This window comes from Panicum virgatum, chromosome 4N, assembly GCF_016808335.1.
Source record: "Panicum virgatum strain AP13 chromosome 4N, P.virgatum_v5, whole genome shotgun sequence".
Lineage (NCBI taxonomy): Eukaryota > Viridiplantae > Streptophyta > Magnoliopsida > Poales > Poaceae > Panicum > Panicum virgatum.
In genome coordinates, this window is record NC_053148.1 from 50074686 (window position 1) to 50092913 (window position 18228).

An 18228-nucleotide genomic window follows, 5' to 3' on the forward strand; every position below is an offset into this window, starting at 1 on the left:
GCCGTGGGGACACAACACACACACAACTCCAGGCAAGGCAAAGCAATATACCCACCACCGCCCGCCCGCCCGCGCGCACGCTCACCCGCCGCCCACTCCCCTCCCGATCTCGCCGGCCGGGGCCCCTCGCCGCCGCCGGCAGCCTCCCTCCCCACCCGCCCCGGCGAGCCCCGCCGCCCTCGCCCTCCTCCGGGGGCGATGGAGGCGGCCTTCGACGCCTACTTCCGCGCCGCGGATCTGGACCGCGACGGCCGGATCAGCGGCCAGGAGGCCGTCGCCTTCTTCAAGGGCTCCGGCCTCCCGCAGCCCGTCCTAGCGCAGGTGAACCTCAGATCTCCCATCCTCAGCGCCGCGCCGCGCTCCAATTCCCTGCCGCGCGACTTGCGCCTCGGCGATCTGTGACGCTCCAGCCACCCTCGCGGGTGTGGTTGCTGCCATGCCAGTTGCATCGCGAGCTCTACTGGGCTCCAGGCGCCGAGATTATGGACGTCGCTGTGTTTCAGACCTTCCCCACCACCGACGGACCGACCAAGCAGATCAACTTTAGTTGCTTTTCTCAATGCTTGATGCTTACAGTTTGATGCCCCGTGCTCCTGCCCTTGATCCAGCTGCGTAATTAGGTGCTCTACAGCATGATGAGCTCACCAATTTAAGATCTGAGTATCAACTTAAGTTTCTATGGTGTTCCCACTAGCAAGTGTAGAGAACCAGCTGTTGGGATCCAGCTTGCACTGAAGATTAACTTAGTGTGCTGTTGTACTGCTCAAATTAGGATTCCAGATGAGAGAATCACTGTTGTGAGAATAAACATTTACAGGGGTACTGATTTCCTGTTCCAAAACTTGCCCACCTTTTGCTCTAAACATTTGGCGCATTACACGTGCTACTTGGAAGAAATAGCCATGCACCCGTTATCTGGAACCAAAATGACCCCACATTTGCTCTTCAGCTATTGAAATATACTCTGCAATCAATTTTATCATACCACAATGTTGTTATTATTAGATTATTAAACACTATTGAACCATACGTTACATTTCTATACTGATGGCTTTGTATTTCTCTTCCCTGATTCAGATTTGGACGTATGCTGATAAAAATCGGACTGGTTTCCTTGCGCGTGAAGACTTCTACAATTCGCTTAAACTTGTCACAGTAGCTCAGAGCGGCCGAGAATTAACACCAGAGATTGTTAGGTCGGCATTATTTGGTCCAGCTGCTGCAAAGATTCCTGCTCCTCGGATAAATATTTCTACCACTCCTCAGACCAATATTGTACCTAGCCCCTCGAATGCCACTCAGGGATTAGTGTCTGGTCAGCAGAATCCTGCTATAAGAGGACCACAAGGGCTTCCTGGTGCATCATCAAACGCACAAGTCAGGCCACCACAACCTCCAAATGCAAACACTGTGCCCCCTGCTCAGGGAATCGCTTCAAGGCCACCTGTGGGAGGCGGTCCTAGTGGGCTAAACCACACTAGTTCAACCACAACAAATCTGGCTACGGATTGGTTTAGTGGTAAGAGGAGTGCAAGTCCACTGGGTGCAACCTCACAAGCTCCAACCAGAGGTATTTCTCCGCAGGCCAACCTTACTAGCGCTGGAATTTCAGCTCAGAATTCAAATCCTTTACCAGGCTACAATTCTCATAAGCCGGGTGCTACGACGCCTGCCAACACAAATTCAACAAATTTAAACATGATGCCTTCACAACCACCAGTCAATGACTCCAAGACATTGGTACCCTTGGGTAATGGATTATCATCTAACTCAACTTCTGGTGTTGACCCTTTTTCTGCAACTCCACAATCAAAACAAGATGCATCTTTGCCCCCCAACGTTCCAAATAATCTGCCCAGTTCTACAGCTCCTGCCTCAGCTGCTGGACCTCATCACCCTCCTAAGCCAATGCAGTCTGGTCCCGTACAGGGTATATCGTCGCTTCCTTCTCATACTGGCCAGTTGCCACACAGTCAACCAGTTCCTAGGCAACAGCAATTTAATGCTATACCAAGCACTCCAGGACCAGTGAGTGCAAATATTCCTGGTGGACAAATTCCTTCAAACCCAAATCAGTCTCAGGCTCCATGGCCGAAAATCACTCAAGTGGATGTCAGGAAATATATGATTGTATTTATCAAGGTAGACAGGGATCGTGATGGGAAGATCACTGGTGAAGAGGCAAGGAATCTATTTTTAAGTTGGAGGCTGCCAAGAGGTACATCACATGTCTCTTTATATTTACTCTGCTCTTTCTAGATCCTGTAATTCATAGCCTTGTTTCCTTCTGCAGATTGTACTAATTGCATTTTTGGTAATCCAAGTAAATAATTTGTTGGCAAGTATATGCACAGTATAACCTGCAGAAAACATCAATTTGCTATTTTGAGATGGCCATTTGTCGTAGTCTCCATACTGTTTTCCCTTTTTGCTATGAAACTTGTATCTTAAATGATTTATTAGTTGCTTCCTAGTTTTTGTGGATACAGACATGCAGAACTGGTTGTGTGCTAGTTGTTTGTCAATACCTGCGTGCATGTATATGTTGTTGCTCAGTTAATTATCACTTACTAGCTGCACATTAAATTCATAGCTTTGGATAGGAGCGCTTGGAGACTAGCTATTAATGTGTCTGAACCTTGAACTTATTTCTTTCGGGTTTCATCTCTAGCCTACCCCAACTTGCTTGGGAAAAAAGGCTATGTTGTTGTTGTTGTTGTGGAGGCATATTTTCTATTTGCGTAGCATCATAATTGTTGGTGTATATGTGAGCCCATGTATAGAGGCCCATCTAGAGGTCCATGTATAGGATCTATATATCCCACCCTTCTAGGGTTTGGAGTAATACAAGCCATTATTCTCTCCTACATGGTATCAGGCTAGCTCCATGGCTGCCGCCGGCGCCGCCCCTTCCTTCCCTCCCCTCTCTTCCCTTCCCAGCAGTAACTCCTCTGCTCTGCTCTGGGCGCCGATTCCTCCCGGCGGAACCCCTCCTCCTCCCGGCCCTGCGCCCGCCCTGCCTGCCCCTACCGCCGCCGCCGCCTCCGCGAGCGCAGGGGGCGCGGGCGCAGGGGGCGCGCCGCCGCCAGCGCCGCACCTGGCGCGGCCGTGGCCTCAGGGGTGGCCGATTCCTCCCGTCGCCGTGGGTGCCCAGGGCGCCGCGGGGGGCTCCTACTCTGCCCCTGCCGCCGCTCTTGCAACCACTGTGTGGGGTGCGGACGGCCTGGACGCCACGGGCGCGGGCCTGGGCGCTGCGGGGGGCCCCTCCTCTGCCCCGCTTGCCTGGGCTGCCGCCGCGGCCGGCGCTGCTCGCGCGGGCGAGCCCGTGGCCATCGCCCAGCTATCGGGCGGGGCTGCCGCTGCCGCGGCGGGTGGCGCAGAGCACGCGCCACTACTGCCTGGGCCGCCTCCCCAGGGGCCTCCGCCCCCTGGGCCGTCGCCCGATCCTGCAGCCGCTGCTGTCGCTGCTGTGCAGGCCGCTGCCCAGCAGGCCCTGCGGCCGCCGCGCAGGCCGCCGCCGCCCACCGCGCCGCGCAGGCCGTCGCCCCCGCCGCGCAGGCCGCGCGGGCGCTCGCCGCGCAGGCCGTCGCGCCCATGGACCCCGCGCGGGCCGCTGCCTCCCTCGCCGCTGCGTGGCCTGCGTTCGGGATGCCCCACGCGGACGCGCCTTTCGCCGCCGCCGCCTTCAGTGGGCAGCCGATCGCCGCTAGCGCTGCTACGACCGAAGCTGCTCTCGCCGCGGCCCTTCTCGCCGCCAAGACCCACCAGGCTCCGCCCTCTGGGTCTGGATCCCAGACCGACCACCTCCTTGGTGCTCCTCTCACCGGCCAGCCCGGGAGTGGGGGAGGCCGCGGGCGTCGTCGTCGGGGCAGACGTGGTGGTGGTGCTAGCGGCGCTATCTCTGGGGGTACTGGTGGAGGCCGTCGGGGCACTCCGACCCTGACTCCGGCTCCCACTCCTGCTTCTGCCCCTGGAGGTACGCCCTGGCCATCCTTCAGCGCCCCATAGCCAGGGCGCATCCCGATGTGGCCGTTTCAGGGTCAGGGGGCCCCTCGTCCTCAGCCCCAGCCGGCGGCTATGCTCGCCGCTGCTGCTCTCCTGTTCGCGCCGTTCTGGACCTCGCCCGCTCCACTCAGCCAGCAGCCGACCTGGTCTGGGGGTTGGGCCCAGGCCGCACTGGCACAGTCCTTCAGCGCCATGAGGCGGACGCTGCCGGTCAGCACCGAGTGGATCGCCGACTCGGGTGCCTCCTTCCACACCACCCCACATGCCAGTATCCTCTCTTCTGTCCGACCCCCACACCCTCTTGTCCCTCTTCCATCATGGTTGGTGACGGGTCTTGCCTTCCTGTCACCGCCGTGGGTTCTGCTCTTGGCTCCTTTTGTCTTCCCAATGACCTTGTTGCTCCTCAGATGGTTCATAACCTTCTTTCCATTCGTCAGTTTACAGCTGACAATTCTTGTTCCATCGAGTTTGATTCTTCTGGCCTCACTGTAAAGGATTCGGCCTCCCGGCGTCCGCTACTCCGGTGTGACAACACGGGCCCCTTTACACCCTTCGCCTTCCTTCTTCCGTTGCACCACTCTCGCCTTCTTCTTCGCCCTGGCCGTCTTGGTCTGCCGCTTTTGCCGCGACGCCGTTTTCCACCACCTGGCACCGCCGTCTTGGTCACCCTGGCCACGACGTTCTGGCTCAGTTCAGTCGTAGTACCGATGTTCCTGGTACTAGGGCTCCTGCTGAGCACCTCTGCCATGCGTGCCAGTTTGGTCATCATGTTCGGCTTCCTTTTTCCTCTTCTTCTTCGCATGCGACGCATGCCTTCGATCTTGTTCACTGTGACCTGTAGACTTCTCCTGTTCTTAGCCTCTCTGGTTATAAGTACTATCTGGTGGTGGTCGATGATTTCTCGCACTACTCTTGGACCTTTTCTTTGCGGGCTAAGTCTGAGACCTTCCCCGCCCTCCTCCACTTCTTTGCCTGGGTGTCCACTCAGTTCGGCCTCACCGTTAAGGCCGTCCAGTGTGACAACGGGCGTGAGTTCGACAACTCCACCTCCCGTTCTTTCTTCCTCTCTCGGGGTGTTCAGCTGCGTATGTCTTGTCCGTATACCTCCCCTCATAACGGCAAGGCTGAGCGGATGATTCGCACGACGAACGACGTCGTGCGCACCCTTCTGATCCAGGCCTCTCTGCCCCCGCGCTTCTGGGCCGAGAGCCTCCACACCGCCACCTACTTGCTTAACCGTCTTCTATCCACTGCTTCTCCTGCTCCCACTCCACACCACGCCCTCTTCGGTACCCCTCCTCGCTACGACCACCTTCGGGTCTTCGGGTGTGCGTGTTACTCTAACACCTCCGCCACCGCTTCTCACAAGCTGGCGCCCCGCTCGACTCGTTGTGTGTTCCTTGGGTGCTCCCCTGACCACAAGGGGTACCGATGCTTTGACCTCACCTCTCGCCGCGTTCTGATCTCCCGACACGTCGTCTTTGACGAGTCGGATTTCCCCTACTCCACCTCCTCCACACCTTCTCCTGACCCTGAGTTGGAGTCTGTTTCCGACTGACCCGGTGGTTCAACCACCGTTACCTGTCTGCCCTTTCCTTGTAGGTTTTCCCGGTGCACCGGCACCGCTTCCGGTGACCCCTGCTGCGCCACGCGCGGCCCCGGTGCCTCCCCTGCACCTGCGCGGTACGCTCAACCGGTGCAGGTGTACCAGCGTCGTTTGGCGCCGGCACCGGCGTCGTCGCGGTACGCTCAGCCGGTGTAGGTGTATCGGCGTCGGTCGGCGCCGACACCGGTGCCGCCTCCGGCTCCGGAGGCTCCTGCGACGCCTACACTGGAGCCGTCGCCTCTGCCGCCTCACTCTTGAGTCGAGCCGTCGGTGTACCACTCACCAGTCGTCCATTGGGATCCTCGACATGTCCATCCCATTGTGACTCGGCGGATGGCGTCTCAGTCTGCGACTCTCTCCGCCACCGAGGGAGAGCCGCGGGTCTCTCCGGTACCCTCCTCTGTCCGCGACGCCTTGGCGGATCCTCACTAGCGTCGCGCGATGGAAGAGGAGTATGCGGCTCTTCTTGCTAACCAGACGTGGGACCTCATGCCGCGTCCGTCTGGTGGCAATGTGGTCACAGTCAAGTGGATCTGGACGCATAAGCGTCGGGCTGACGGTACACTGGAGCGCTATAAGGCTCGCTGGGTTCTCCGGGGTTTCACCCAGCGGCCTGGTGTGGACTATGATGAGACCTTCAGCCCAGTGGTGAAGCCTGCTACTGTGCGCACGGTTCTCTCGTTTGCGCTCTCGCGCTCCTGGCCTGTGCACCAGCTGGACGTGAAGAATGCATTTCTTCACGGCACTCTGTCAGAGACTGTCTACTGCTCTCAGCCAGCCGGATTTGTGACTTGAGTCGTCCGGATATGGTCTGCCGACTCAACAAGTCTCTCTATGATCTGAAGTAGACTCCTCGGGCTTGGTACTCTCGGTTCGTCACGTTTTTGCTGACATTGGGGTTCACCGAGGCCAAGTCTGACACGTCTCTCTTCATCTACCGCCGTGGGGATGAGACTGCATATCTGCTGTTCTATGTCGATGACATTGTGCTCACAGCCTCCAGTCAGCAGTTGCTTCAGAGTGTCATCTCCTCTCTGCAGCAGGAGTTTGCTATGAAGGATCTGGGTCAGCTCCACCACTTCTTGGGCGTCACTGTTGAGCCTCGCCCGTCTGGCCTTCTCCTTCACCAGCGGCAGTACGCACTCGATATTCTGGAGCGGGCTGGGATGACTAATTGCAAGCCCTGCTTCACTCCTGTCGACACTCAGGCGAAGCTGTCTGCTGATTTGGGTGATCCGGTGGCTGATCCTATTGCCTACCGGAGTCTGGCTGGCGCTTTGCAGTACCTCACCTTCACCAGGCCGGACCTCACCTAACGTTGTTCAGCAGGTCTGTCTCCATATGCATGATCCTTGGGAGTCACACCTTGCTGCACTGAAGCGTCTCCTCCGCTACGTCCGCGGCACTGTGGACCTCGGCCTGGTGCTTCACCGCTCGTCCTCTGCTGAGCTGGTGGTCTACACCGACGCTGACTGCGCTGGCTGCCCGGACACTCGTCGCTCCACTTCTGGCTACGCCGTCTTCTTGGGCGGCAACCTAGTCTCCTGGTCGTCCAAGCGGTAGCCGGTTGTCTCCCGCTCCAGTGCTGAGGCGGAGTACCGGGCTGTCGCTAACGGCGTGGCGGAGGCGTCCTGGCTACGACAGCTCTTGGCGGAGCTCCACAGCCCGCTTGCCAAGAGCACGCTCGTCTACTGCGACAACGTCAGCGCCAGGTATCTCTCCACCAACCCCGTCCAGCATCAGCGGACGAAGCATGTGGAGATCGACCTACACTTCGTGCGCGACAGAGTATGGCGATGTTCGGGTACTCCATGTCCCGACTACCTCCCAGTTTGCTGACATCTTCACCAAGGGACTGCCCTCCTCGACCTTCTCGGAGTTTTGCTCCAGCCTCAACGTAGCCGGTGGCTAGTTGTGGCTGCGGGGGGATATTTGGCCTTTTGTACTCTATTGTACCTTCTTCTTGTCCAGTCTTGAACACCGCTGCGCCGGTAGTTCAGACTGCGGGGGGGTGTTGGCTTTCTTGTTGTCCAGTCTTGAACACCACTGCGCCGGTAGGTCAGACTGGGGAGGGGGGGTGTTGGTGTATATGTGAGCCCATGTATAGTGGTCTATGTATAGGATCTATATATCCCACCTTTCTAGGGTTTGTAGGAATACAAGCCATTATTCTCTCCTACAATAATCACGAGAATTAAGCAGGGGCCGGCCTAGGAAATTAAGTTATTGGTGTCACCAAGTAATTATCTCGCTAAAGCTATAGGAATATCAATTATAACAGTAGTGTTATAAAGGTAATTGCTTCAGGTCATTGGTGTCGGACTGTCCGAGGACACCAGAGTTCCGTATTTTCTATCTTGTTTTGTCTACTATCAATTACTTCTGATGTACACATTTCCTCTAAAATTGAGTTCCTATTAACGCAAAGTTTCTAAAATATCTACCTCTCCACCTACAGATATCTTAAGGAAGGTGTGGGATTTGTCTGACCAGGATAAGGATGGGATGCTGTCTTTCAAGGAATTTTGTATTGCCGTGTACTTAATGGAGAGGCATCGAGAGCATCGTCCTCTTCCTGATGTACTACCGGATGGTATTTGGGCTGAGGGCACCTCACTACCCTCTACTGGCCAGTTTGCAGGAAACCCTAGTGGCCCGACTTCAAATGCAACTACAGGTATTTATCCAAACAAAATTGCTCTGTTGATGTTTTTTTTTATCACCGACTGCTAAGAAAGTTGTTAGTGATGCTGTTGTTACTGAACACTTGTTGAAGGATTTGCAAGTAGAGGGATGCAAGGACCAAATCATGGGATGCTTCCCTCATCCATGAAGCCACCATCTCGAAGGCCTCTTTCTTTAGATGCTGATGATACTGTTAAGGCAGAGCAACAAAAGCCAAAGATCCCTGTTTTGGAGGAACATCTAGTTGGCCAGCTGAGCAAGGAGGAACAAGACGCACTGGATGCAAAGTTTAAGGAAGCTTCAGACGCTGATAAGAAAGTATATTCCTCTGTTCTTATTTCGAGATCCTTCATGTTAAGATTTTGAGAAAACAGAAAAGAACACAAAATATTCTATAAATGATTTTCCAGAACTGGTCTTGTTTGTTATTTTCTATCCACAGTTGGCAAGATCTATGCTACACCAGCGCCTGCGCACAAAACCGTAGCATTCCTGTAGTGCCACTAAAGCAAGTGAATTATTTTGAACAGCTCAAGTATCATATGGTTGCAAATTCTTGGATACTTTGTCACCATGCAGAAAATGTCTAAAAATGTGAAGAAAAAAATATAACCAAGATAGAATTCTTTGGCACACAAATTAATGATCACAGCATTGCGTTAGATGTTCCAATCATATTTCCTGTGGTAATTGAAATGGTACTGGTGTTTGATGTCTAGATAATTACTTTGGTGGGTGAAACTCAAGATTATGACTTAATACTATTCTTCATTTGGGTTATACTGATATGCAATCATAACATATTTTAAATCTTCCGTGAAGGTCCAAGAACTGGAAAAAGAAATCCAGGATTCTAGAGAGAAGACTGAGTTTTATCGCACCAAGATGCAGGAGCTTGTAAGTATTCTCTAGCAACATGTATTTCTGTAAATACAAACATGTATTTTGATTCAGGTTCTACTGCACTAGTTTCAATTACCATGGTTTTCAACCTCCACTTTCATGTTTCATTAGTTACTCAGACTAGCTGCATAGACACCTTGTGCTAACTTAGATATAATCAACAACCCCCCAAAAGAACCTTTTGTCCCAAATAAGTTGGGGGTATGCCATAGATGAAACCCAACAAGAACCACGATATAACATATATATGAAGTACTTTAGTGATACTGCATAGTACAATGAGCTATATTTATGTGCTACTTTAATGTATGCTTGTCTGACTTATCCTTGTTATATTGTCCTAGATTCTTTACAAGAGTAGGTGTGAGAACAGGCTTAATGAAGTCTCAGAAAGTATGTCTGCTGATAAACGGGAGGTAATTTTCCCTATGGTTCTATTTCCTACCTTTTTGAGCAAATGGTCTGTAGAAATTGTTTGTGATTTCTGAAGAACAATTTCTGTCTGAAGCATAAAGATTTTTGAAAATTATATCTCCAGTATCTTGCCCTCATTTCAGTAAACTATGCTGCTACATCGTTTTGTATTGTGATATGTCAAGCAGAAAATTTGTTCAAGCTTCATACTGCTACATGCTTCCGAAATAGTTAGAAGTCTTAGATCGCACGCTTCATATTGTCAATCCGTATGAGGATTGTAAGAATGAACACTCTTTGTTCTAGTCTTGCATAAATCTCATGATTATCAATTCTATATTCAGGTTCAATCCCTTGCAGCAAAATATGATGAGAGATGCAAGAAGGTTGGAGATGTGGCATCAAAGTTAACAATGGATGAGGCCACTTTCCGTGAGATCCAGGTATACTTGTGATGTTTTCAAGTTATTTAGAAAACTGTGAACATGATCCTTGAGATCTGGCTGCGACCATATTAATTTTTTTTTCTTATGTTTGCAGGAGAAGAAGCTTGAAATTTATAACGCCATAGTTAAGCTGCAAAAAGGGGATGAAAGTGATGAAAAGCTTCAGGTTTGTATGTTTGCTCTTCTAATATATTCTTACTTCATACATCCGCTTCCTGATCATCTTTTCCCTCTGTTTATAGGAGCGGGCTAATAAGATACAGTCCGATCTTGAGGAACTGGTAAAAGCATTGAATGAACAGTGCAAGAGATATGGGTTGAGAGCTAAGCCAACTACGTTGGTGGAACTTCCTTTTGGTAATTGCGACTATCCTGTTTGCTTACTAACTTCTAATCCAATATGGGCTCTGTTCTGGTTTCATTTCTTGTTTCATGAAATATCGTGCACTAAATTTTGGTTTGTCAGGTTTGAACTAATGCAAAATGAATCTTATATGAGTTACTGTGTATCATAACAATACAAAATGCACTATTCATTGCAAAATCTGATTTGTTCAGATCTTCATCTGATTCTAATTGCTAAAAGGGGTCATGCTTTTTTTTTTCTTTTTAATTTTAGGTTGGCAACCTGGAATACAAGAGACAGCAGCTACTTGGGATGAAGAATGGGACAGATTTGGAGATGAAGGTATGCCTTGAACCTTGATTCTGCCAGGATCTCCATTATTGAATGTGTTCCTGTTGAACGTTTGTATTTTAAACTATTTTACCCCACTTGCATTTCTCCAGGGTTCTCCATAATAAAGGAACTAACAGTTGAAGTGGATCCTTCCATTCTACCAAAGAGTCAGCCTACTGTTGAAGATGTCCAAGTGTCTACAAATGGGACATCAACAGAGAAAGAAGACAACAAGGGTGACAAATCTGGTGCTGCTGCTGTGGAGCAGGCAGTCGAGCCTGAAGCAACACCATCCAAAAGCAAACCAGACTCTGCAAAAAGTCCTCCAGTTAGTCCTGTCAAGAGCAGAGAGGATGGTTCTACTGATGAACCTGATAAAAAGCAATCTGGAACAAATGACATGTCACCACGTGAAAGCATTAGGTATCTGTTTTTCATTTTGTATGAAATATGCATGTCTCTTGCTAGAGGATACTTGTCCATTCTGAATACAGCCATAAGCTCTTTGCCAATTTTCTTGATCAATAAATATTACAGGTTTTTGCATGATCACGGCAAACGGTTTAAACTATTTAGATAATTGGCCTATCCTATAAGCCAACTTTCTGCTAGTGCTTTGGTTGCTCAATATGTTTTATCTAACTGGCATAGCCATATAGGAAATTTGGTTGTGAATTCTGGGCGAAGCATGTTTCTTGCATGCTGAAAATATAGCAGTGACACCCTCTTTCGTTGGAAGGGAAGCTTGAATGACACTTTTCTATACAATGTTGACACCTCTCAGTTGTGTTTTATTTAATCAGTCTTTTGTTTTTTTATGTAATCTGTCTTCTTATTACACCGGTAAACTTTACAGTAACCGTGGAGCAACGGATTCCTCCGTTCATGGAGAACATTCATGGGCCCCATCATTTGATAGTGGCATTGATAATGACTCCCTGTGGAACTTTGGTCCTAAGGTTGGATTCTGTTCATGCTTTCTGACATTTTATCATGTTGTAGATATACTGCAATATGTAGTACTTACATCTGCGATCTGTTTCTCAGGACGGTGAGAATGGTGATTCAGATCTCTTCTTTGGGCCACAAGGTCTTCCACCGATAAGGACTGGAGGTTCCTCATCTGGTAGTTTGTTTGTCAAGGATCAGAAACCATCTTTTGATTCTGTTCCTGGTACTCCAATGGAGAAACCTTTCTTTGATTCCATCCCAGGCACACCAGTTCAGAAATCGGTCTTTGATTACTCTGTCCCTAACACACCGATGCAAAACTCAGGCTTTGATTATTCCGTCCCAAGCACGCCGATGCAAAAGTTGCTCTTTGATTCCGGCCCTGGTACACCGGTGCAGAAATCAGTATTTGATTCCGTTCCGAGTACGCCGATGCAGAGATCAGTATTTGATTCCGTTCCGAGCACGCCAATGCAGAGATCAGTATTTGATTCTGTTCCGAGCACGCCGATGCAGAAACCATTCTTTGACTCTTTTCCAAGCACCCCAATGCAGAGATCACTGTTCGATTCTGGCCCAAGCAGAGCAGAATCTCCTACTGCTGGCAGCGTGTATGGCAAGGAGCAAAAGGGATTCTTTGATTCTTCAGTTCCAAGTACACCAATGTACAACTCAAGCTTCACGCCAAGGTACAGTGAAGCAGGAGATGATTCATTTGACACAATGTCTCAGTACAGCTCCTTCGGCATGCATGACAACAGTTCTTTTGGACAGCAAGACAGCTTCTCAAGATTTGATTCCTTCCGGAGCAATGCCGATAATGGTGGTAATGACACCTTTGCTAGGTTTGATTCTTTCCGCAGCACCGCAGATCAAGGCGGGGGCAACAGCTTCATCAGGTATGACTCGATGAACAGCAGCAGCGACCATGACAGAATGGATACATTTACAAGGTTTGATTCGATGAAGAGCAGTGACTACAACAACCGGGGCTACTCATTCGATGATGACGACCCCTTTGGAACTGGGCCGTTTAAGTCGACAGAGAAGTCGAGCAGCCCGACAAGACATGGGACGGATGCGTGGAGCGCGTTTTGACAGGTATTGTATTATAGAGGTCATGTGCTTGTGCAGCTTACTGCAGATATACATACACGTACAAGGGCAAGACATTTTTTTGCATGGGCCTCTGCTCCACACCTTGGACGGGATGTGGTCGGGACAGGGCTTGCTTGTGTGTTTAATTTTGTACCTAGGCTGGGAACATGGGTTTGGCGGGAATGGTGCTGCTTATAAACATTCTTTATACCTTGTATTGTACAAGTACATCTACAAGATGCGAGTCAACCCGTTGGGTTGAATGACTCTCCGAGTGTTTTCTTTCATCGTGTAGCCTTCTCTGTTTTTTTTTTTTTTTTTTTTTTTGCCTTCACTTTCTTCTTTCTCTGCAAAAGTTTCTGATATCTGTATATACACTTTGGCTGAGAAGTTAGAACCTGGTTATGGGTTACTATATTATGAGGCAAGTAAGTCGGTCCAGCGAGTTTTAATTAATTATTCATTAATTTTAAGCCAGCAAGTTAGGAATCAGTTTGTTCATTGTTACATTGTTTCGTGGATGGCTGCTCGTCATATCCACGAGCACCTGTGTTTATCAGAGTTTGCATTTGGGAAACTAGCTGATGCAATCATATAGTGTAAAGCCTTGTTCAGTGGCGAGTGGCATCGTCATGTCTCGTGCAGAGCCGCGTTGCAACATGAAATCTGAAACATTCTGAATGACCTGGAATTCGTTCTGTTATGATATATATACTAGCGTTCTGGTCCTGTGTCATGAACTTTCTTAGCCGTCTGATCAAGTTTTTTCTACCGGTCACGTCCCATTGACAAATATATTTTTCCGATCGTTTTAGAAATCCAACAAAAGCAAGGATTAAAGTGGCAGCTGCCTGTACGATCGACCACCTCCGATCTCCTCGTCTGTCTCCGTAGGAGTAGACTAGAATTAGGTTGGTGGTGCCCGGGCGGACATGGCTGGCATGATCTACGACATCCTTGTCCGCCACCACCGATACCGTCCGCCCATGCCACTCCTTTGCCGGAGCACCATCGGATCATCAGAGGGCCTCCTTCCGCATGGCCGCGTCAACGGTCGAGAGATCACAACTGGGTACGGGGGCATTCAGTTCAGTATCCTCCATTCTCCATACACTGCAACTGCCATCTTCATTCAGGATCATTAGTATTATTTATTTATCAACACGAAAATAATCTTGCTTACATTACAGCACGCAGAGCATTGCAATGTCCATCCATAAATCATCAGTTTCCATTAGCAATTAACTTTGAACAAGAGTTCAACAAACAAAATCTGGTTTCCTTATACAACAACATAACAGGCAAGAGATCGGCCTTTCTTCAGTCTACCTTAAGTAACGGCAACTGCCTGCAGCATCTTACATTAAGCTGCAGGCAGGAAACAATGATACACATACATGGCCAGTCTCTGCCTCTCTGCAAGTAAAAAATGGTGCGCACCTCTGTAACCCCGATACTTCAACATGACCCCGTATCACGTATCCGATACATATCCGCGTATCCGTATCCGATACTCCGATACACCTTTGTGCCTTTAAGTTTTGCAGAAATTTGACGTATCCACGTATCCGTATGGGCTGATATTGATACGCCTATCCGTATCGGTGCTACATAGGTGCGCACCCTACGCAGGAACAAGAACGTGCGCAGCTGCTCTCTACTGTTCAGAATTAATTGATCTCAGTTAAATTAGCTGCAGAGAAATATCTGGCTGGGTTATTCGACTTTACACCTTTTATATGGCACAAATCCTCTTACAGATTGACCTCTGTTGCTTCCGGGCTTCACTCTTACGAAGGCTGAATTCGCGCTCGGTTTCAGCTCAAAACTTAGAGCTGGCTCCGACACCTGAATTGCTCCTCCTAGTGACTCCTTGACAACTTTGCAGTTGGTAGGCGCCGTTGTCTGAACATAGCTCAAGCAGTCTGAACTGGATTCAACCGAAGGGCTCTTATTGTCGGTATCACTCTCACAGGTACCTTCGATATGCCCCATACCAAATCCTCTTGGATCGCTGACTGGAAAACCATAGTAAGGCCACCATACATGAAGAGGGGAAATCTTAGCATCCCCAGACTCGCCCATATGAAACTGAAAAGAATGGTAAGGAAGCAGCCATCCATTATGGGCAGGGTATGCTGCGATCCCTCCAATTGAGGATGCCTGCGACGTTTCTTGCTTAGAAGATTGAGATCTTTTTTCACCATCTCCACATCCCCCATCCGAGGAACATACTTTCTTTGTGTCTGGAATGATAACTGTCTTCCCGAACAGCTTCAAACTTGTTTCTTGCACTCCTGATGATGAATCCTCTTCAGATAAGTCACCATCGCTGTTGTCCAGCTTTATTTCCTGAAATTGAAACATGTTCAACCTGATAAGCATACATACTCATTCACTAACTCACCCATTTGAAAGGACAATCCGTACAATGGTTTTTTTTTTCTTACCTGACCAGACTGATCATCCTCGATTTGCTGAGTAAGTAAATTTTCCTCATTCACAAAGGAAGGGACATTATTCCCATCATCCGATGATGCAGGGGATGTACACCCTGTTGATGGATTGGATACAGATGACCCAAAAGCATCCGACTGCATCGCAGACAGCACAGACACAGGTGAACCATTCTCTTGGTCAGAACCAGATGACGATGAAATGGAGGCAAGCTTTGGCTGGCCCATTGCAGGATTTGCCATGGTGCTGGAATCAGCACACTTGCGAGGGTATGGATGCAGTGGTTTTCTCTTTGGCCTTGGGGGTGGAATCTCGATTATGTTACTTGCACCAGGCTCACGCACCACCTGCACAGTAAGCAACTTGCATGAGAAATAGGAGTGAACTCAATTGGCGAGAGATAGCTGCTAGCAAATCTCATTGTACAACCACATATGATGTACTAATTTCATTGTACTAGTATATAGTAGCTAAATTGATCACAACTATCAGGAGGGTTAAGCACCTTGGAGAAAAACTTCTGAGCATGGCTCCGAATCTGGACAGCAGTCTTTGTGCCAATGTGTTCTAAACAACAGTTTGGACAAATCAGAAAAACAATTGCCAATGGTCTCTAGATTAAGGTCACATAAGCAGTCTGCACGCACCTTGTATCTGGCGCCAAGACCGACCATAAAGCTTTAGTGCCTCCAGGAACTTCTCATGCTCTTCTTCCGTCCACTTCTCCCTCTGCTTTGTGATGGTGTAAGGCTTCCGAACCTATTTGAATCGGTGGGATATCATTAGGCATGGTGACGGTGCTGTAGGGTAGTAAACAAATACACACTGAAATGAACCAACTGGTATTTGCATACGGATCTCAAAAGTGGAACAATAAATGGGTACCTTGACAGGGTACCCATCCATCCCCTCCTTTGGTTGCATTGCATCATCCATCAGAGGAGATTTGGCAGCATCCAACGGCCGCCTTTTGTCAATTGGCAACCCAGATGAGTCTAATCCATCCCTTTCCTGGAGGCAACAAGAGGAAACCAAGATTAGTGCTTGAGCTAAAACGTGTGGCCATTGGCTATCCCTGGATACAGTTTCATAGGATCAAGTTACATACTTGTGATACCTATTAAATTGAAATCATGCTTAACTTTACCATGCAAAACATCCAGATTTGAGCTTGCACAGTGCCTTATCTTATTGGCTTATTGCTGGGTGGGAACAGCTTAAGCTAAACTTTGCTTAATAGCTTCCAATGATTCACTGATTAAGATTAAATAAAGAAGTACTCTAGTTAAAGTGGTAAAAAAATACCGTAAATGAGTACAGCGAGCTACCAGAGGTCCAGAACTCTCCACCTCGTTCTAGAACTCTCCATACGGATACCACGATTTGCGTGCAACCGAAGCCCAACGAAGAAGCGTCTAGAAACGGCACATTTTTTAAGAATAGGATAAAATATTCCCATTAAAAAACCATTTTTGAACAATAATCCACATGGAAACATATACGAAAGAAATCCGGTACTCGATGGGCACGGGAAAAAGCATTCTACTTATTCACCCAACTCATCAAAAAGAAAATCTACACACGGGCGAAGTCTTGTACACCGACGGGCACGAATCACGTGGGGAAAAATGAAGGAAAAGAAGAGATCTTCACCTCGACCAGCGCCAGAGACGCCATGAGCCGGGCCCAGAGCTCAAATCTCCGGTTCCCCTTGGCGGCCTGGTGCGCTCGGAGCGCCCAGGACAGAAGCAGCCGGCACCGGCGGCGGCAGCAACAACAGAAAGCAGAGGTCGAACCCGAGGAAATCTGCCGCCTCCGTGACCGGGATCGCCCAGGAGACGCAAAAAAACAAAGAAAATCTCTTGTCGGTGTTCCCCAAGAACTCAACAGGAAAAGGGGAAGAAATGGAAAAATCGGGCGCGGGGAGAATCAGACGACGCAGAAAAGGAGTGAGGGCGGAGGGAGGGAGGCTGGGATGGGAGGAAGAAGCGGCGGAGAGGAATTGGCGGAGGCGCCCGCGAAAGCAAATGGCGAGAGGAAGGAGCGGCGAGAGATTTTTGGGGGCAAGCAAAAGCTAGGGGAGGGGGCGGGCCACGTTGGACGTGGGGCCTCCTTGTCAGGGCTGGAAATTTCCAGAGGGCCAGGGATCTAGTGGCTGGGGAGCCCCCGGGAGAAGGGGCCCACGTGCAGAGGAACGCCTCGCTACATGGAGTTTTTTCCCTTCTATTTTGCCTTTTGGAGAGAGGGTCCCCTTCCCATTTCCGGTGCTAATCTTATCTACTATTTTTGGTGGAAATAAATGCTGGAAATGCTCTCTGCCTCCTTTCTTATGTGGAGTACAGTGTACATATCTAAAATAAATTTAGAATACTTTTAACTAATAGTTAATCTGTGCTAAATCTAGAATACACTACGGAGGTGGGTAGCTAATAGTTTGGTGTTGTGCACATGTTGAAATCCGTAGGAAAGAATGCTGCAAATATCTGCAACCGCTCAACACTGGAGAGGCTGATATTTCATTTGGATAAACACAGTGGGAAAAAGGAAAGAAAAAAAAACTCTCAAGGAAAAAAAAAAGGTGAAGGTGTAGTGGCCTTTCCCTTTCTCCGCTTGTCCATGAGCCACGCCAAGCCAGGTGAGGCGAGCGAGGTGGTAGGTACCCTCGCCTCTATTTTGGCCACAGGAAATTTGAATTTTTTTTTAAGCATGCGGTGCCTCTGTAAATCGTCTGCTGTTGAACATTTGGTAGGAGTAGTAGTAGTAGGCTGAATGACTGCGAAGGAAATGCAAGCGTACGTGGTGTGGTGGCCACACCTATCCACTTTCTTTTTCCGGCTGCGCTTTTTCCCAGCCACGTCACGCCAGCTCTCGACACGTGTCCACCCTCTCACCCAACCAATCGCGCGAGGTCCAGAAAGATCTCGGGGTATGCAGCGGGGCCCACACCCACCTTGTGGCCCGGGTATGCCGGTGTTAAAATGAGG

General features: G+C 49.5%; 2 protein-coding genes across 6 annotated transcripts; one reads left to right on the forward strand and one right to left on the reverse strand.

The window, feature by feature from the left end:
* On the forward strand, nt 1–13239 carry LOC120668908 (epidermal growth factor receptor substrate 15-like 1). Of its 2 annotated transcripts, XM_039948712.1 has the most exons (14): nt 1–321; nt 1078–2218; nt 8070–8288; nt 8388–8614; nt 9119–9193; nt 9544–9615; nt 9958–10056; nt 10154–10225; nt 10302–10416; nt 10679–10747; nt 10849–10953; nt 10993–11161; nt 11595–11697; nt 11786–13202. In XM_039948712.1, the coding sequence occupies exons 1-14, from the start codon at nt 199–201 to the stop codon at nt 12785–12787; spliced, it is 3591 nt and encodes a 1196-aa protein (XP_039804646.1). In that variant the 5' UTR covers nt 1–198; the 3' UTR covers nt 12788–13202. The 2 variants fall into 2 exon arrangements, with proteins under 2 accessions (XP_039804646.1, XP_039804645.1); XM_039948711.1 differs by having other exon boundaries at nt 10849–11161; nt 11786–13239.
* Nucleotides 13240–13994: 755 nt separating this feature from the next.
* LOC120668909 (protein REVEILLE 2-like) lies at nt 13995–17284 on the reverse strand. Of its 4 annotated transcripts, none has more exons than XR_005672624.1 (7): nt 16898–17280; nt 16130–16255; nt 15892–16003; nt 15750–15811; nt 15238–15591; nt 14411–15139; nt 13995–14227 (listed from the first exon to the last, which is right to left on the reverse strand). XR_005672624.1 is itself a non-coding variant. In XM_039948716.1 (7 exons), exons 3-7 carry the CDS (start codon nt 16178–16180, stop codon nt 14504–14506), a joined length of 1215 nt encoding a protein of 404 aa, XP_039804650.1. In that variant the 5' UTR covers nt 16181–16255; nt 16550–16659; nt 16898–17280; the 3' UTR covers nt 13995–14503. The 4 variants fall into 4 exon arrangements, 3 of the variants coding, with proteins under 3 accessions (XP_039804650.1, XP_039804648.1, XP_039804649.1); XM_039948716.1 differs by adding an exon at nt 16550–16659 and having other exon boundaries at nt 13995–15139; XM_039948714.1 differs by having other exon boundaries at nt 13995–15139; nt 16898–17284.
* Nucleotides 17285–18228: the final 944 nt, after the last annotated feature.